We start from the raw sequence: 21,766 nt of genomic DNA, 5'->3' as shown, positions 1-21,766 counted from the left end.
ATTTTTATGCTTTTTACTTAAATTTAAATAACACATTTGACTAATAATTAAAATTTCATTCAAATAAAAAACCTAAAAATTACATTAAAAAAAATTAAAAACATAATTTAAATTACATAAATTAAACTCCTAGTCTAGATAAGGCCACGACACTTGAGCATTTCTTGGACCATGTGCTCGTGGGCCATCCTCTGTGCATCGCTCATATGCGATGTATTCAGACTGAGGAGTTGCATGTCGAGCTCCCTCTCCTTGAGCTCGTTCTTTTTGGCATATTCGGCCGTGATTTTTTTCAAGTTCTGATCGGACCGATCCAATGCCTCTTTGTACTCCGATGACTGCTCGGAGCTTGCCGCCGCCTTCCCCTTCGCTTTCGCCGCCCTCGCCGCCGCCTTCGCCGCCTTGTTCCCAATCGGCCGGGCAGACGAGATCTCCTCGCCCGACGCCGAGGTGGTGAAGGCGCCCTCCTCTGTCGTCTTTGTCCTCTTGGAGGAATGCACGTCTCCCTCGAGGTACATCGACTTGAACTTGTGGTTGTTCCGAAGAATTCTCCACGCACTCCAGTAGTTGAAGGAGGCGTTATTTGCGCTCCGACTTTTGAAAAAAGTTTGGGCCTTGTCCCGGAGCATATCGTCAGAATGGTCGGACGGCCACTTGCTGCGCGCCTCCACCTAAATACTCTCCCACAACCGCACCTCTTGGGCCACTCGGGTCCAGTGCCCTTGAATCTGACGAACTTTGAGGTTGGCGCCGATGAGGGGGTTGACACGGGCGACGATCCTCTTCCAGTACTCGTACCCATTTTGATTTGTCCCACGGATGGCGTCGTTTGTCTCTTCCATCCAAATTTGGACGATGATGTCCGTCTCCTCAGTGGTGTAGGTATGACGGATAGTCTTTCTTCCGTCATCCTCCGCCCCTTCCTCCTCCGCCATCGACACCTGCCTGTCATGTCGGATCTTGTGGGCGACTTCTTTCCTCCGGCTGCCTTTCTTCGGTTTGGCGGCACTATGGGCCGAAGGCATCTCCTCGCCGGCCTGAGGAGCATCCCCCAAGTTACATCCCGATAAATCGGGATGATACTCGTCGGATAGATCGGGGCACCAATTTAGATCATAGTAATTTGAGTTGTTTGGATCCATGGGGTGTAGAGAGAGGAAGAAAGAAAGAAGATGAAGAAGAAGAAGTGAGGGTGTAGGGAAAAAATGAGGAATAAGAAGAATAAATAGAAGAAAAAGAAGAGAAAAAAAAATTGAACGGTAAAAAACACGCAAAACGAGGAGTCAACGGTCAAAATCGAATTTTTTTTTTTGAATAGGCGCGTGCATCGCACGCGCCTAACACTATTGAGAAATTGGGCTACACGATAGAACGTGTAGCCCTCGTGTAGGTTGAGTGTGCAACGCTTACACGATAGACCTTTTACACGATAGGGCTATCGTGTAAGGTCTATAGTGTAAGCGTTGTGAGTGCTCTTATTGTTTTCTAAATTAATATCCAAGACTTTTCTGGCATAATATCTCGAGGCCAATATCTCAATTAAGGAGGAAAATTTGTCTTTCAAATTATCTCATTATTGTCTCAATTTTATCACTTGGATTAAGAGGGTGTTTGACTAAACTTATTGTAAAGAGCTTATAAGTTATTGGAGCTTATAAGATATTTCAAGAGCTTATAAAATGTAGTTTTTTAAGATCTTATAAGTTGTCAAAGTATTTGGATAATTGAACTTATAAGGTATAAAAAGAATTTTTGTTTAGAGAAAGAAATTTTTTGCTAGAGAGAGAAAATCGAAAAGAGATGAAATTATAATGATATATAATGAAAATAAAAAATCATAGTTGAATTATTTTTGTAAAATGAGTGTTGCTTATAAGAAAATGAGAAAATAAGAGTTGGGGTAGAGGAACTTATTTTTGGAGAGCTTATAAACTCTTAGAGCTTAATTTTGGTGCCTCGACGGCCGGCAAAGAGAGGGCTGCAGGCGGCACCGCTGCTGTGTGTTGCCCGTCCAAGAGGCGAGAGAGAGAGATGAGAAAAGAAAAGGTTGGGAAAGAGGAAATGGAGGCGCGGCGGTGGCGCGGTTGCTGTCCGCTAGCGGGGCAACATCGGGCGGTGGCTGGCGGCGTAAGGCAGAGGGGGAGGGTTTCAACTGTGTGTGGGGGTGTGTGTTCTTGTGTGTGTGCTGATTAGAGATTAATATCTCATTTGAATTTAATAATTAGGGGGTTAATTAATTCAATTGACCTCTGTTTTTTTATAGAAAACGAGTTATTTAAATTGGGACAATTTAAAAGAAATATGTGTTATTAATAATGGGATGAAGAGAGTATTTAGTAAAAATTTAATAAAAGTAATAGTATAAAAAAATACATACGGACATATGCACGATAATACTTATAAATATTTTATTAAATTATATGAATGATTCTTACCGTGGGTATGTTCATACGACTTAGAAAAATTTATGAGAATGAAAAATTATGGCTTTTAATAAAACTAGTACACCCATCCGTGCGATGCACGGCGAGTATCAAAATTAAATGATATATTTAAATAAATAAACATAAATGTTAAATATAATCAAAATATAAGAAAATGTAAGTTATATATTAAAAAATATATTTATTACTCAATAAAGAATCTGAATTCAAAAATAAATAATTTTTCACACATTTATTTAAAATATAATGATAATTATAGTTATTATTAATATAAAATTTTTATATAATCTTAAGATAAATACAAAGTAAAATATGTATATTCAGCTATAACAAAAGCAATATCTGTATTGTGTTTATATGATCTATACTTATATATGTGACTTCAAATCTCATAGCTTTATGGGAAATACCCTCTCCGTCCGCCAAAAGTGGGGCACAATTACTATATCGAGCGTCCGCAAAGAGTGTACCACTTTCCTTTTAAGGAAATGGTCACACCATCCACTTTAATCTTTTAACCTTACAAACACTCTTTATTTACAAAAAAATTCACTCCAAATTCAATCTCAACCACATATCTCATAAAATGGTTGGATCATTTCTCCACTACATCAAAATCATCAGCAATTTTATTAAATCACGCACCCAACTAAAGTGTCCCACTTTTGGCGGACGTAGGGAGTATGTATTATAAATTTAAAAAATACTACTATTTATGAAAAAGTTATAGATTCAATTGCAAAACTTTTCAGTCATGAATTTTTATATAATTATGTTTTATATAATGTACTTTTTATATAATGATATTGTTTAATCATGCATTTGCTAAACTGCCATGTAATTTTATTTATTATTGTACTAATGTCATTGTTATATTTTAATCATTAGCTCACACTTAATATAAAAATTTTGGTTCACAAATTAATTGTCCACACCTAATATAAAAAATTTAGTCTCTTAAAAGTTCAAATATAATATTGCTAAAAGTTCATATTTAAATAGTTAAATATCCCAAATTTATTTTTTAAAATTTCAAAATAAGTACACATACAAATATATTTATGTTAAAAGTTCATATTTAAATAGCCTAAAATTAATTTAAAAAGGAAAAAATAGTAAAAAAAATAATAATTAAAAATAATTAACAAAATCGCAAAATTTAATTTATGGTCAAATTTAATCAATATATATACAGTACAATAAGCTATAATTAGGAGTATTTACTTAACATCTTTGAGGTTTTATTTGGGTATACGAAAAAGCAAAATAAAAGCCCTAATACTATTTCACCCATTCCAACCATCCCAATCCAGCGCCGTTGCGTCATCTTCTTCTTACTTCCTGCGTCAAGACAGCAACAACAGCAAAGTGAATAAGAAAGATTTGGCAGCCACCGCACTGAAGAAATTGTCGCCGCCTCTCGCCGAATTGACGATTAAGAGGGCCGATCTAACAGCTGGAGGAGATTCTGTACCGAAAAGGTCACGCTGGCGGTCGAGCCGCCTTCGTTCATGGTTTTACTGTTATCGGTGCTATAGTTCATTTTTCTTTTTTCTTTTTATAAAAATTTTGCCTTTTTGTGCAATATATGTGTGATAAATATCAATGGAAGTTTTTGATGTTAAATATTGTGCATAATTAGGGAAATGTTGTGGAGATCAAGCATCTTTAGTCGAAAAAATGAGATCTGAGATTTGATTCATTTGAATAAAATTGTCGATTTGAAGATGTTAGAATTTGTCCGTGTGTATGCTGAATTCTGCTTCTTCTTCTTTTTTCCTTAGATCAATCCCACGTTTATTTAAACGTACCTACAATTTTGAAATTAAAAAAAAAAACTGTCAAAAAAATTGTCGGGAATTTCTAGCCGTTAGAACTGCTGCTTTATATATAATATAGATTGAGGTGTCGTTTACGTGTGCACCTAGGTGTCAATTTAGAAAGCGACAAATTCAAATAATGGCTTCTCCAAGTGGTAACTGGACTAACAAAACTTATTGAAATTGGTCAAATTTTAATTGGCTTGGTCCCGGGCAAGTTTTTATCATGTTTGATTCGACGTCAGCCTCTTTCCCTTATTTTAGGATTAAAATTACATTATAATAAAGTTTACTCATTATTTTAGAAACTTACTACAATTTCCATATAACCGATTGCCTAGTAAATTTGTTTCTTTCCAAATTTAGATTATGGAGCTCATTTTTTAGTAAATTAGCAGAAAGAACGTGTAATTAATATTATTTTAAAAAGATTATTAATTTATTATTTTTATTAGATAAATATATTTATTTATAAACCTTATCAATAGCCATAGAAATATATCACATAGATTTAGTGTAATATCTAATGAATTAATATATTTTTATAAATATATAATATATAAAATAATTTTAAAATAAAATATATAATAGGGGTAAAATAGACAATTCACAAGTTATGCCTTAAGATGCCTTAAGCTCCTTTTCTATTAGTATTAGGGGTGTCAAAATGGATTGCGGTCACAAGTTGTGCTTTAAGATGCCTTAAGCTCTTTTTCTATTAGTATTAGGGGTGTCAAAATGGATTGCGGGTATCGGGTATACCCAACCCGACCCCAATATCCAGCGGGTTTCGGGTACCCGATACCCGCTATTTACGGGGTGCGGGTCGGGATCGGGTATCGGATTTTCAAAAAATGCGGGTATCGGGTATACCCGTCGGATATTCGGGTATGCCTGATATTTAATTTTAATATATACATTTTATATTTTATATAATTTAATAATATCTTAATATCTAAAATTCAAAATCCTAAATCCTACCCACTGTTTCTCTCTTCTGCCTTGCTCCAGTCCCGACAGAAGGAAGCTGTGCCTTAGGCCTATCCCGCCGCTGCGCTACGCCGATACCCATGTATTAATATTAATTTGATTCAGATTCAATAAATCAAAGAATGATTTGCTAAACTACTTGTGAAAAAGAAAAGAATATGAATTAATCAACCCATTTATGCTGCTGCTAACTAAGGAAGTATTTTCCCAACAAACCCAAATCCCACTGAAATGTGTCGGCGATAGAATGCCAGAATTAATTGAAAAAAAAAAAGAAAAAATTTAAAAGTTCATTGAAAGGGTATGCGGGTACCCGCGTCGGGTATTAGGGTACCCGACATTGCCGTCGGGTAGGGTATCGAGTAGTTGAATTGCACAAAAATTCGGGTAGGGTACCTGACCCGCTCCGTTTAGACACCCCTAATTAGTATAGGTGATAATTGTGTTTATTTTATTCCAAGCAAAATCTCGATTGCCAAGTGACTATTCAATACATAAAAATTTGACCGTGTCTAGATTACATATTACGGTAATGCAATTACAAATCTTTTAACTATGCAACTCATAACTTTGAACCCTTCAACTATGCAATTATGTAACTACGAATCCTTTAACTATGCAACTCAGAACATCAAATCCTTCAACTATGCAACACGTGAATTATAATCTCTTAAAAATCTCATATTTATTTAATTCAATATAAGTCATTTTACATATTCAACCTTTAATCAATAAATATAATAATAAAAAAACACATTTTTAAAATGAAATAAACAAAAGTTGCGTGAATCACTAATTAATGAATGAATCTTAACCGCTAGATTCTAAGTCTAATATGTCAAGATTAGTTCTCATTTCTCATATTAATATAGGTTTTTGTTAGAACCCCTCCATATATATATATATATATATATATATATATAGGGTTGGGATCTATGAAGAAGTAACTATATTTCGTTCTGAATAAGTCAATAAATTTACCGAATAAATCACGCGACCGCACGAATAGTTATTTTACTGAATAAACACGTACATTTTTCGTTCATGCGCTCGTTTGATTTATTCAGTAAATGTATTGAGTTATTCAGCCTTCGTTGTTTCCTTCTACATTTAGCATTCTTCATTGATCTCTTCCCTATATATATATATATATATATGAGTCGGTGAAAATTATATATTTTCGTGAGAACTGAAAATCATGCACAAATATATAAAATTCATTAATAAAATATAATCATATCGTGAACAACTAAATATAATACATATAAACGTAATTGAAATCAATTAATGTGGTAGTTCATGTATTATATCTAACTGTTCACTTTGTTCGTTTATCATGATTCTCAATTCTCATAAAAGATAGCGATTTTCAGATGATCCTTTACCCAAAAAGAATAAAATTTTTGGTCCCTTCAGAATTCGAATCCATGTGATGCTTTCATCAGTATGATGATGCATTCATCGTATATCTTGATAATCGAATGACTTAAAATGATTTTTCGTTCTTACCTTTAAATAAGAACATGGAGCCATTTTTAACCTTTCGATCATCAAGATCTACGGTGGATGGATGCATTATTTTGATGGATAAAAGCACCACCCGAGTTCGAATCCTAAAAGAAGTGATTTTTTTTTTCGAGTGCATTAACTTTAACAACAGATACATTAAAGAAATAATATACTCGCATGACCATTTTGAAGAAGGAAACACAATATTTGGTTATTAATTGAAAAAACACAAAATCTGACGATTTTTACGTTTTAGGACTGTTTTGCCCTTAATTAGGGCAGACCAGATCCGGGTCGGATTCGAATTTGCGCTCGGGTTAGGCACAGTGGCAATATTTATAATGTCATTAGTGTCATATACTCAGTGTTGCACGAATGGTACTTATAGCCATATTAGTGTCATACGAATGATACTTATGGTCATATTAGTGCCATATACATGTGTGTTGATATTATTAGATGAATACAGTTATATGACCATTTTGAACACTTCCCCGTAGGATTTAGATTATTATTTAGGGTTTAGATTCCCCATTTAACGTTTAGATTATCCATTTAGGCTGCATTTACTTTGATGGATAAATTTATCCATGGAAAAGTATGGATAGCAAAAAATTATGCCTTGAAATGTCTTCTTTATTTTCTAACATTTGACACAAAAGCATTTTTCCTTTCTTATTTTCACTTCAAGGATGGATATATAATATTATCCACTCAAAAATGGAGGGAGAATATTATCTATCATTGAAGTGAAAATAAGGAAGGAAAAATATTTTTGTGTCAAATGTTGAAAAAGAAAGGAGACATTACATAAATTTTTGTTATCCATCATTTTCCATGGATAAATTTATCCATCAAAGTAAACGCAACCTTAGGGTTTAAATTCTCCATTTAGTGTGCTGCACGAATGGTACTTATGACCATATTAGTGCCATTAATGTCATATACTCTCTTATGTAGTGTTGCACGAATGATACTTATGGTCATATACTTAGATTTTTTTTTTCGGTCGGCACATATGACACTAATAGTGCCATATGTGCCTACCCGCGCGCAAACCCGAATTTGACCCAAATTCGGTCCATCCTAATTAAGGACAAAACAGTCTTTACACGTAATAAATGGTCAGATTTTATGTTTTTTGCAATTAGTGGTCAAATATTGTGTTTTCTTCTTCAAAATGACTTTTTAAAAAGCGCTCTCTACATTAAATATAATAATTTTCACGAAAAATATAATTATCACTAGAACCACACCCTATATACATATATATTAACATTATACAAGACCAAAGCCTCGTACCTCAAGTTCTTATATATATGAGATTTTAATTTTGAGAACAACACAATGGTCACAAAAATGAGCACAATGGTCTGCGTGCTCAATTAACTTTTAACTCCAATTTTCAAAGATTTGGCATAAATCTTGAGATGGTCGGCAAGAACTCTTCATGCAATTACGTGATTTGTAATTATCACTTAATAATCATTCATCATTGCACTTGTTACTCCAATTAGCTAATTAAACATTGTAGATTGAAGAAATGTAGTACTGCCATGTATTTAAATAATCTTTTAAATGTCTATGTATACCTAACATCATTTTATCTTAATCAATGTTTCATTTGATTAAAATACCCTAAAGGAGAATATATATAGTTCTCTTAAACAAGATTAATAATGCCTAAACGATTAAATAAATTTAATTAAAACATGTCAGTTTATCTAGCAGCAAGGGCAGGTAAGAATTTGTTAAGTACTCAAATTATATTAATTAGGTATAGTTCTAAATCATAATATTTGGATTTTTTTTATATAAAATAATATCTGGATTCTAAATTATGTATAAAGACACAATTCGAAAAATGTGGACGATGATTGTAGTATAAATGATTGATTAACAATTACAATCGCAAATGATAGTTATTGGGTTCACGCCTACGGTGTTGCTCGGGGAACTCCACGCTATGATGATAGCTATTGGCTATTGCCTAGATCAAGATATCAGTCTGGTCTTTCTTTACTCTGACTCCCTTCTTGTTATTCATGTACTTCAAGATGAGAGGGGAGGGTTGGATTTTCTTTGTTATGATTTGTGGGAGGTCTTTGAGCATAAGCACAAGTACGCGGTGTTGAATTTTTGTCATGCTTGAAGAAATGCTAATAGAGCGGCCCATGCTTTGGCCGCTTCTGCTGTGGTTTCTCATAGTGAGCAAACGTGGAAATCAAACTTTTCCGGTTGGCTCCTTAATATTGTAAACTCTGATATGATTTTATTATAATACACCGTTCCACTGAAGGAAAAAAAAATTACAATCGCATAAGTTATTACTTATTATGAACGGGCCGGGAAAAGTTGCCCATTTTCTTCTTTTAATAGCCCAAACCCTATTTATATGTCAATAACTCTATTACTCCAAAATTTATATATTTATATGTTAATAACTCTATTTTTAATTAATCAACATACATACATATAGGGAATATCAATCAATGTAACTAGAAATCTGTAAATTGATCATAATAAATCGAAAATATTTAGGGTTAAGTTTTTATAACTTTGAATAATTGGGGAGTCTTGCTAATCCGATGTACTATAAAAAGTATTCAAAAATAATACTATAACTTTGAATAAGAAATGGAGAATCTTGCTAATCTGATCTGATGTACTATAAAAAAGTATTCAAAAATATTACTCCTTTCAATAAGAAATGGGGAGTCTTGCTTCTCTGATGTACTATAAAAAAAAAATAGTACTTCATCCGTCCACAATTTAAAGCCCTACTTGCTCTTAATTTTTTGTCCATAAATTAAAGTCTTATTCAATTTTTTTTGTATTTTTTACTCTTCTTCTTTTCCTATATTTACTACCATTTACCATTAATGGACTCACCTTAAAATAGGGGCGAGCATTCGGTTATATGGTTCGGTTTTTGCTAAAACCAAACCAAACCATATTTTAGTTCGGTTTATAAAAAAAACCGAACCGAACCGAATTAACCGAACAAACCGAACCGAATTAACCGAAATTTTTATAATTAAAACCGAACCGAACCGAAAAACCGAATTAATCTGAAGAAAACCGAAATTTTCGAAAAAAAAACCGAAAAAACCGAAATTTTCGAAAAAAAAACCGAAAATTCCAAAAAAAAAACTATAAAATTAAAAAAATATTAAAAGTTAGATATTATAAAATTATAATTAAAATATTATATATATATATATATTTATATATATATTATAAATATAATTCGGTTTTTCGGTTTTGTTCGGTTTTAAAAAATCCGAACCGAACCGAACCGAAAAACCGAAATTTTATGAAAAAAAAACCGAACCAAACCGAAAAACCGAAAAAACCGAACCATATTTTAAAATTTCGGTTTGGATCGGTTCGGTTATTCGGTTTCGGATTTTTTGCTCACCCCTACCTTAAAATACCTTTATCATTTTTATATTTTAAATTTACTACACTTTATCATTAGTGGACCCCGCTCACAACACATTTATCACTTTAGTCAATTATCTTTATCACTTTAGTCAACTACCCTTATATTTCATCCACATCACTTTTTTTAACTTTTTTAGTCTCCGTGCCCACACCAAAATGAGACTTTAAATTGTGGACAGAGGGACGGGAGTACTAAAAAATAATCACAATAAGAAAAATATCAAAAGTACTAGTATTAAAGTTAGCAACTCCAAGAGAGGGAACAAAGGGTTATGTGTTTAAGTCAGGTCAATTTAATTATTCTCCATTAATTCATCTCAAAAAATTTATTCCCCACTAATTAATGACCGACGCAAGTTTTTTTTCTTCTTTAAAGTATGCACGACGCATGTTGCTTTAGAGCATCCGCAGTGGGAAGCGCTAATTGGTGGTCCTCATCTTAGCACCTCCCCTCTATAGTGCATTAACTCTATAAGAGATGCTAAAATCTTCATTTTCATTTAATTCTAAACAGTTCATTAAAATTAAAAAATTAATATTATATTAATTAAAATAAAATATAAAATTTTAAAACAAAAATATTACAATAATTAAAAATTAGGTGAAAATAAAAATATTATAATAATAAAAAATTAAAAGCAAAAAAACAAAAATAAAAACCCTACTTTTAATCCACCCCCAGCCGCCATTTCCTTTCTTTTCTTTCTTCCCCAACCCATCGACTCCCCAATTTCTCCACCTTCTCTTTCCCTATTTTTCTCCCACAATTGCTCCTCTCTCCTGTCTCTTTCTCATGCAAAATCAAATCTAAGACAATTGCTTCATATAGTGAATTGAATACAAAAATTTCTTCATTTTTGAGCGAGGGAGAATAAAGTGAATCTAAGACATTAACGATGCGTTTATTTTGATTGTAAAATTTTTATTAAAAAATACAGATAAGAAAATATGAGAAAATATTACTCCCTCCGTCCCCCAAAATTATGCATATTTTTCTTTTTTGGTATGTAAAATTATGCATACCCTATTTTTAGATACTACACCACATATAATTTTACTATTTTATCTTTTTAACTTACAATATTTACTCATAATCTATTTAACAATACCCTCAATATGATACTCTTTCGCCACTATCATTACTACAAACAACTTTTTATTAAAACCTGTGCCAGAGTCAACCATGCATAATTTTGGGGGACAGATGGAGTATCTTTTTCTCATTTTGTTTATCATATATTTACTAGAGATGAAAAGATAATAAAATATTGAAAAATATTTTCACACCCCTATCTTAGGATAATATTATCCAACATTAGAAAGAAAATGAGTGAAAATAAGTTGTCCAAGAAAATATTTAACCCTTATCAAAAGAAATTTTTCACCATAGTAAACATGTGAAAATGGTGGAAAATAGGTGAAAATATATTTATCTACTTTTCCATCAAAGTAAACGCACGCTAATAAATAATTTTCGCAGTTATGGAGAGGCCACAAACTTAGGCATTAAACTTGTTTAATTAGGTTATAAAAGCTTAGGGTGCATGTTTGACTAAGTTTATAAGAACATCAAGATCGGTTGGCGCATGTGGGTAGCTTGAGTACCGATGAGTCAACCGGTGCAGGTGCCCCTGACTCAACATTCGGCTCGTTCGGATGAGTCAAATTTGAAGAGCTTAAAATTCAGCACGTATATTATACACATCATAATTATATATAAAAAAAATTGCTACCAAAGAAATAAACGGTTACTTGCCAAAAAAAAATTCATTTTTTCTTCTATAAATAATTACTTCTCCTACATAATTTTCACATCAATTCCTCCAACTTTTATTCTTCATTTCTCCTATTTTCTCTCAACTTTTTCTCTCAAATGATCTAACAATTCTGATTCTTTTAAATTTATGTCATTTAATTTTATGTAATTTTAATTTAAGGAATTATCTCATTTAAATTTGTGTCATTTAAATTAAATCAAAAATAAAAAAAAAAACTCAAAACTAATTCATATGAATCAACATGATGAGCCAACCCAATGCAATATTTGACTCAATCAATGTGGATGCTCTAAGCTCTTTAAAACAATTTATAAGTTGTTTATGAGATTATAAGCTCCTTCAAAGTATTTATTTAGCAAAATAAGCTTCTAAGCAACTTATAAATTCTTAAAATAAGCTCACAGAGCTTAGAGGAGCATCAATATTGATTAAGTCAATGCTTTACTCATCCATGCTCTGGACCCATTTGGGAGCTAAATGTTGCATTAGGTTGACTCATTATGTTGACTCATATGAATTAATTTTGAGTTTTAAAATTTTATTTTAATTTATTCAGAAATTACAATAATTGAAATACCATGAAATTAAATTAAACATAAATAAGAAATATACATTAATTAAAAAAAATCAAACATAAATTTCAAATAAATTTTAAATAAACATAAAGAAGAAATGGAGAAACTGATGTAGAAATGGTGTAGGATAAAATAAGGCATTTATAGATGGAAAAAAGAAAAAGAAAAAGAAAAAAAAATGAAAAACAACTACTGTTTTTTTTTTCTTTTTTTCTTTTTTTTTTTTCGTTTGGGACAAACATGGTTTTCGTACCATAATTCCACATGATTTGTTGTTGTTGGGAAATTAATGAATATCTTAACTCTAGTTTTGATGATACCAAAATTCTTAGTTTTTCTTTGTAATAGACTAGAACTTTTCGAACTCAAGTGTTAGAGTTCATGTTTTCTAGTTAGTTTGAAGTTCTGCTGACTAAAGGCAGCTCGACTGAAGACTACTCGACTGAAGATAGCATGTGGAAAGACCAAAGTCAAATGCTGAAGTATTAAATGGACGAAGATCTCACTGAAGATTCAGTTGTAATTGAATAACTAATGTTGGCCACGTGGAATTAGTGAACTGATACTTAAGTCAAGTATCAGTTGACATTCATCCTTGGACTAAAGATTTTAAGTTAAAAGGGAGCCACGTACACTCAAAGTACAACCGCATTAAATGCAGAGATATTGAAGATCGTCCTTTTATGCAGAGCATTCCGTTTTGGTGCAAACTTTTCAGAGGCACCATGCTCCTGCACTTAGAGACGCCGTTCCTCTCCAAATTCAGGAACCTCGAAGATTGAAGCCTTAGCCAAATTTATATCTCTCTCACAACGGCCGAATTCTTGAAGACCATCTTGCCAACGGATCTATTCAAGACTTCGCTTATAAATAGAGCTTGAGAATCATCTACAATCTTCATCGATTCAAACGCTCAAGCTGAACCTCTGCAAAACTGCAACTCAGCATTCTTCACTGCCTTCAAAGTTTGAATCGAAGAAGAGAATACTCAAAGCCCAAATTTGTTCACTGATTACATACATTCTCTTATTTCCTTAGGCAAATCCTTTGTAATATTCAAAGTCTAAGTCCTCGATTACAGAGAGCATGTTCTCTGTAATCTAGTTGGTATTTCGAACCCTTTTCAACTGAGCGAAAAGAGAGTTTGAGAGAGAGAGTTCGAGACCGTGGTCTGGACTCAAAAGTTCTTAGCCTCCGCAAGCAAGACAAGTGTAGTCCTTGCAACTGCGAGTTAAGAAAGAGACGAGAAGTCCAATCCAGTGTATTGGCACTGAAATCTTGTTTCAGTTGAAGGTTTGATGTGCACCCGTAAGCACAAGCCCAGAGTGATTGTCAGTGTGTTTAACTGACCGTGGACGTAGGAACTTGTTCCGAACCACGTAAAAATCCCTTGTTAATTATCATTTTCAGTTTTATCTTTCTTGTCTGCTCACAAACCTCTTACTGAACTGAAACTGATAAATCGCAAAGTGAAACTTTAATCTGACAACGTGTTAATCACAAAGGCTATTTACTAAGTTTATTTTCCGCTGCTGATGTTATTAGTCTAACTGATAATCTTTAGATAATCAGTAAGATTCATAACACTTCTCTGATTTCAAAATCTAGACTGAAGCCTTATGTGGATTATCAATTAAAACTTTGAACCCAACTGAAATCAAAATACTGAAGTTATTTTAGTATCAGACTACAACCCATTTTCAACTGAAAATAACTTTGACTGTTGACTTTAATCCAAATTCTTCAGTATCAGTCGATATTCCTTTAGTCATAACAAAATAATTTTTGAAAAATAGCCTACTGGTGTATTCCTCCCCCTCTCATACACCAGTTCAGTGACCCTCCGAGACCTAACAGTTGTCATTTTCTTTTGTATTTTGCTTGTGAATGTGTGTTTGTACCCTAATGTTGAGATTTATGAAGATTTGATGCTTGGTTGTAGATTTGGTATGATTTCAAAAAAACTAAAAGAATAATTGGAGAAATGTGAAAGCATGGGGTTGATTATTTCAGTATCCATTGTTGAATTCGTGAACACAAACGGTGGTCAGTTGGCTGTCGATTTTTTTTTTAAATTCAGCGCGTGTGCGCCCACCTTTCTTACCTATTAATTCCGACTCATATGCAAGCACCAGAGCTTGAGCTACCCCCCTGCATCAGTTGACTCATCGCCAAGGCTAACTTGAGCGGGCGGATGAGCCAACCCAATATGAATGCTCTAAGCTCTCAAAAAATAAGTTCATCTACTTCAATTTATTTTGTCATAATCTTATACGAACAATTATTTTATAAATATTCAACTATGTTTTGTTATCTTTATCGTATATAAATTCAAGTTCATCTCTCATTAAATTTACCTTTAATAAATATTCTCTTTCTAATAAAAAAATTCTCCTTTTATTTTACTCCCTCCGTCCCGCTTCAAATGACCCAAAAAAATTGGACGCAAAGATTAAAAATTGTGTGATAAAGGTGTAAAGTGGTGGTGAGACCAACCCAAAAAGTAGTGTTAATTAAATGTCAATTTTATTTTAAATTTAGATTGAGTGATTTGAAGTGTGACAATCCAAAATAGAAATTGAATCATTTGGAGTGGAAGGGAGAAATATAATTTTAATTATTTAAACACTTTGGTAACTTATGAATTCTTATAAAACTATATATTTTATAAATTTTTCGTATAAACTTAGCCAAAACACTGTATGAGACAATTGTGGGCGGGAATATAATGGGTGTGCTAATAGCAGCAACTTTTTAGTGATTAATGTAAAAGAAAAAGATTCACGCTTGAACCCATACTGATACTATTCCCGGCATCATATATGTAAAATTCTCCCTTTTCTTCCTCTATTTTCATTGGCCACAGAGATCGGCAACAGCAGCCTATCAACGTCAACGATTCTCTTTGCTCCAATTATATATATACATAAACTTGCATGAAATGGTATCTTGACGTTATATTCCAAAGTCCAAACAATATTTTTCCCTCAAAAAAAAAAAAAAAAAAACTGTATTTAATTATAGTTTTTGTAAAGTAATACAATATGATTCCGACTTTTTAAATAGGTACAATAACTGTTTAAAATCTGAACGATTGCCTTTTTAATAAAATTATTTTAAATAATAAGTATATAATCACAGTCAAATGTCCAAATTATCACAAAATCAAAAAAAAATGTTTCAATTTTCGACTAAGGAAAGATTGTGTGGTTCATCAAAAAAATTATATATATTAGTAGAAGTAAACTATAAATATTTCTTAAAATATAAAATACGAACTAAGTAAAATATATGAATTCTAAGTAAAATACGTCTGAATTCTCTGTGTAAATATTTGACTAGCCACATTTTCTCTTCATAGTAATAAATTCAGTCTAGGGATATTTTTTTGTTAGTTCAAATATTTTAATTGAAATTATGTATAATTGTAGAGTTTTGAGATATTAAAATGTGATTATCCCTTGTTGCGTTTTTTTAATGGAAAAAGGTTAAAACATATATTTTCATCTTTTCACTCTTTTCACATATTATTTTATATGATAGATAATTTTTTTCTCGGTAGCATGGACAACTTATCTTCCCTTCAATTTATGATGATAATATTATTATGTGGTAGTGGTGTGATAACATTTTTCTATATTTGTTTTCTCTTAGAGAACATGTGATAATAAAATAAGATAGCATAATAAAAAAATTTCACGTTTTATTATCACTCATTTTTTCATAATAAATATATTTATAACAAAAGAGAACGCATCCTAAAAATAACATATACTAGTATATTTTATTATCCAATAATACTTTATTCATCCTTAAAAAATAGCCATAGAAGGGGACAATATATGTTCTAATAATAAAAATGGTTGAGTGGAAAAATGGTTCCACTTAATGTAGTGTTAATAATGATAATTAATTATATTATCGAGTGGAGAAAGTAACTCACCAAGTGGTAGAAGTAGAGGTATTCAAGATAATAAACTGTAGGATTTTGTCTAAAAATGAAAAAATAAAATAAAAATTGTTTCACGATGAGGATATAGCATAAAATTATTATTTTTTATGGACGAAGAGAATATTAAATTGCATTAAAAAGCTGGTACTTGAACTTCATGTCTCACAATGCGGATTGTGATCTTAAAAAGAAGGATTGAGATTCAGTATACCACAATTTGATGTCCAACTTTGTGTCTCATTTTTTATTTTATTTATTTTTAATGTATTTTTTTTAAAAGATGCTCAATAAGAATTATTGATTTTTCTTCAATTGAATCTTGATTGCATCGTGGCTCGTCAATTTAAAAGTTTTCACACTTTTTTTCAGTACCCATCTTATGACCTCATATTTGTTTTAAACTTCGAATGAAACCACAATTGGATTTGGGTATTGAGGCAATCTCGCCACTAAACGTGGAACTGAACTAGTATTAGTATAAACACAGTATTTATTTTTCTTTCTTTAAAGAAACGACCGTTAATATTGGTTCATTCATCTTTCTTTCTCTTTTTGAATAAAATTTTACTTACCAAAAAAAAAAAAAAAAATTGTTCATTCATCTAAATGGGTACCTTCTTCGGAAACAATAATAAGGATTTGACTTTGTTACTTCCACTAATAAGTGATTATACTTAAGTGAAATGTTGGTGAAACAAACAATTAACAAAGAAACATGTTGCCGGAATATGGATAGGAGAAAAATCAAAGAGGGAGACTGAATTTCAACTAAACTCTAATAGAAGTGGAGCTTTTGGTTTATTGAAAAATATACAGGGGTGTGCATTTTTAATGGTTCTTGAGGGGGTTGTTAGGAAATAAAAAAATTTAGATAGTATCTCAATTTAAATGAGATTGTCACTGATTCACTATCACGTGTATTCTTAATTTTTTGTTTGAAGCTGTCACCTAAAATAATTAGTTGTGTTACTCCCTCGTTCCCATTACAAATGAGATTGTCATTGATTCACTATCATTCCTTAAGTTCCATATATTTGATCATGTAGAATTTGATCATTGAACGAAGGGTATGAAACAAATCTGATTAATTTTCGATGAAAAGTACTATGTGAAATCTTCAATTTTTCCTCTTCTTCTATCCATATCCCATAGGTATAGAATCAACATAGAACCTTTTCTTTTGTATGAATCGACCTTATTTCATTAATACTCGACATAAAAGTAAAAAAATCTAAACAAGTGTAATTTATACTCTCTCCGTCTCACTTCAAATGACCCAATTTTTGTTTTAGGTTGTCCCATTTCAAATGACTCAACTCAAATTTATAAATAAAATTAGGCATTTAACACTACTTTTTGGGTTCCACCACCACTTTACACATTTATCACACATTTCTTAATCTATGTGCTCAATTTTTTTGGATCATTTAAAGCGAGACGGAGAAAGTATATTTTATAAAATATGAGTATTTTTTAAGTTTTGCCTTTCAGAATGAATATATATTATTTTGTCCTTCTATTTTTGGCAAAAGCTCAACTATGAACGACTGCAATTAGTAATTAATTAATTAATTAGAGTTTGATTAAAATTGTAATTATGATATAGCATTTTTAATTACAAATATTTACTTTTTAATTAAAATTTATTAGCACACGAATTAGAATTTGGTTAGAGCGGATGCACTTTCCTTTTTTCTTTTTTTTTACCTTTTCTTGAGTTAGAGAGTGAGATGAAATATCAGATTAACACACATAATTTCATCTTAACGGATCCAACTACCACATATCACATATTCAATAAATTAATGTAGTGTATATATTAGATGTATCAAAAAAATCAAAATGGGAGGAAATTGTGGAAAATAACGAGGGAAGTGGAAGTCGCAGACTTATTAAAACATAATTAGTTCTATTGTTACGTGTCAGTGTGTCACAGTTCGTCGCTTAATATCATCAAATCAAAGTTTGTTTTATAGAGGTAGTAATAACACACGTGGCAAGTTCTCGTCATATGACTCTATTCTTGATTAGGACGTTTCAATAATTCATGAAGGAATCGTACTGCTTCAATGTTAGTTGGCTACATATGAATTATGATGAATGCCCATTCAATATGATAAAATTCCAGAAACAAGAAAATAAAAATGCAGGTGCAACAACACGAGGGATGGAGCTAGAATTTTATAAATAGACGTATAAAATTATAATTTTTATATTTTAAAATAAATTTTGACGAAAGAAATTATATTTTTACAAATAGAAAAATACTATATATATACATATATATGTATAATACAACCAAATAGATAATAATAATACATAAAATTGGTCGGACATGATCCACCACTGCAAGAAGCCACTTAATTAGATCACTTCAACGCCCATCAACAACATTCATGGATTCACAACACTTGTGTAAATATGGAAACACTATATGTGCCTTGATCATTTTGTTCACTACTTTGATTTTAAATTTAAAGAATACACACAAATAAGAAGACAAGAGTGAGAAGATTCCAAACAAATTTATGAAGCCTGCTTGATTTCTAATGTCTCTCATTTATGATTTATGGCCAACACAGTCCTCACTGATTGATATAAAAAAAATCAACTTGTCATTTGGGACAAGAATCATGAACTATGAAATGAATGGAGTCGCAATTTTTCCTCAGTTGTGACCCAATAAACTATCACTTTTGCCATCCCCACTTACAAGTGTTGGCAGCCAATCATTCTCTACTAATTAATCACCTCTTTTCACACTCAAATTTGGTTCCAAACTCTTCGTGTTTGACATGTGGGCATTTCTCTAGAAAGAAAGAGTTCAATAAAAGTAATTTGATTTCCTTGTTAGAGAAGTCGAAATAATTGAATTACATAGAATGTGGAAGAAAACGGAAAAAGGAAAAATAATTGTGAGTGGGTTGGTCTCGTAGTGCATTGGCTCATTGTGTGTGATTAGGGGTGGAAAATCGGGTTGCGGGTATCGGGTATACCCTCACCCGTCCCGATACCCGCGCGGGTATCGGGTACCCGATACCCGCAAAATTCGGGTGGAGGGTCGGGTGCGGGTATTGCATCCTCGAAAATTGCGGGTAGAGGGTACCCTCGGGTATACCCGCGGATACCCGCACTACCCGCAGATTTAACATTATAAAATTAAAATTAATAATTTTATTTAGGATTTTAGGAATTAAACCCCCAAAACTCTCATAGCCCTAATTTTTCCCCTATTTCGTTCCTGCTGCGCTGGGCCTGGCCGCTGCCTTGGCTCTCGACTCTCTCCCTTCTCGACTTCGCCGCCGGCGCCGCTGCCCTTGGCGCCGTGTGTGTATTTTTTATTTCGTCAAGTGTGTATTTCCCGCTACAACCATTATCGGCCACTGCCCTTGGCGACGCCGCCACCGTCTAGTTTCTCCAGTCGAAAAGCTAACAAATCTTCCTATTTGGGTCGGTTTCGATTGGGGAAGAATGGACTCAATAGTGAAAAAATATCAGCAACGATTTCAGAAAATTAGGGAGGAGATGAACCGGTGGGAAGAGCTCCAGTCTCAGCTGATTTCCCAATTCTCTAATGCATCTTCCATCATCAAGAGGTTGCAGGTCTCTCTCTCTCTCTCTCTAGAATGTTTTAGTTTTTAATTGTTCTATTTTTGGAGTTCTTTTTAAATAATTTGACATTTTAGGTTATCCGAGATTCGCAAAACTATGGAGCTTTGAGATGTGTTGAGGGCATAGAAAGTGTTTTGTTGGCAAAACAGATGGATTCCCTCCAAATCATCTTCGTCTCCATCAAAAAATCGCGGGACTGTGAGGGTACCCTCATACCCGCAGCGGGTATCCGCTGCGGGTATTCGGGTACCCGCATCGGGGAAGAGGGTCGGGTGAGGGTGCCGTTTTCGGCGGTTTTCGTCCCGCGGGTACCCGATTTTCCAGCCCTATGTGTGATTATGGAATTTTTTTGTCGCTAAGGGGCCCCATTTTTTGGGCTCAAAAAGGGACATAAAACTTATTTGTGATTCAATTATTTTATTTGGATGCAGAGGAAAATGTTGATGGATGAATGAGTGCAACTTAACAGCTTGGAGAATGAGAAAGGTGAAAATAAGTGGTAATATAAACTAATTAAGTTGGATTTTATAATATTATAGCGATTGCTATCAAGGCTATATAATAGATTTTTTTTTTTGACTTGGCTATATAATAGATTCTAAAATCTAGATTAGATTCTGATTTCAAATGATTGTTGTTGGAGTATATGATAACAACAAGATTCTCTATATAATATTTCATTATGTACTTTAATTTCTAAGTAAATTTAGATTCAAGACAGTCGTTTAAATTGCTGTGGAATTAACTTTATTTGCATTATCTATCTCCTCACATGATGGGATAGCGTGGAACTTTCCGATATAAATATTGCTCGGTTTAAGTATTATATAGACGTATCATAATTAAATTAATTAGTTGTGTATTGTTCATTTGTTTGAAAGAAGACCCTCATCAAGTTGTTCACTAATTTCATATACGGGTGTAATTGTATACAATAGCAAGTAATGTCGTATTTCAGAGATTGATTATGATTAATTACTACCCTAAAATGTCTTTTTTCTATCTGAAAAAAAAAATAAAGATTGATTTGGTTTAACGCAAAGACAATAAATGAATAGAGATAAAATAAATCAAGCTGACAAAGAAAAACTAATGGAAATAAATTATCCCAAGGTAAAAATTTCAACAGATTCAATTCAATAAACCAAGATAAATTCTCTTAAGACAATCTCAAAGTTAGTTTATGCCCACTCTCGTGGGATACAAACAATTGATTACATGTAAGCCTACCATCCTCAGATCACTCTTAAACATGAAACTCCAAAAAGTCCTTAGGATTAATGTCCTCACACTTATCTCGAGCTCTCTCGCTAATATTAACAAGTATGTTATATGTTCTTAGTTCAGATAATAATTATCATCTCCCGATATCAAATTAAAACCTAAGATTATGCGTAATTGGTGATCAAGCAATTAGGCAATCAACAGGCACAAGAACGATCACTCTTAAACATGCAACTTCAAAAAGTATGTTTTATGTTCTTAGTTCAGGTAATAATTATCATCTCTCGATATCAAATTAAAACCTAAGATTATGCAAAATTGGTGATCAAGCAATTAGGCAATCAACAAGTACAAGAACGATCACTCTTAAACATGCAACTTCAAAAAGTATGTTTTATGTTCTTAGTTCAAGTAA

The 21,766-nt window shown here is 32.5% G+C and overlaps 1 protein-coding gene across 1 annotated transcript; it reads left to right on the top strand.

Moving 5' to 3' along the window:
- The first annotated feature begins 19,394 nt into the window (after positions 1 to 19,394).
- On the top strand, positions 19,395 to 20,800 carry LOC130993378 (uncharacterized protein At5g43822-like). The gene is made up of 3 exons (XM_057918245.1): positions 19,395 to 20,118; positions 20,202 to 20,435; positions 20,559 to 20,800. Exons 1-3 carry the CDS (start codon positions 19,987 to 19,989, stop codon positions 20,580 to 20,582), a joined length of 390 nt encoding a protein of 129 aa, XP_057774228.1. The 5' UTR covers positions 19,395 to 19,986; the 3' UTR covers positions 20,583 to 20,800.
- The last annotated feature ends 966 nt before the right edge of the window (positions 20,801 to 21,766 follow it).

The sequence above is a fragment of the Salvia miltiorrhiza genome, chromosome 7 (genome assembly GCF_028751815.1).
Source record: "Salvia miltiorrhiza cultivar Shanhuang (shh) chromosome 7, IMPLAD_Smil_shh, whole genome shotgun sequence".
NCBI lineage: Eukaryota > Viridiplantae > Streptophyta > Magnoliopsida > Lamiales > Lamiaceae > Salvia > Salvia miltiorrhiza.
Note: the sequence above shows the minus strand (reverse complement) of the source record. Positions and strands in the feature narration are given on the sequence as shown.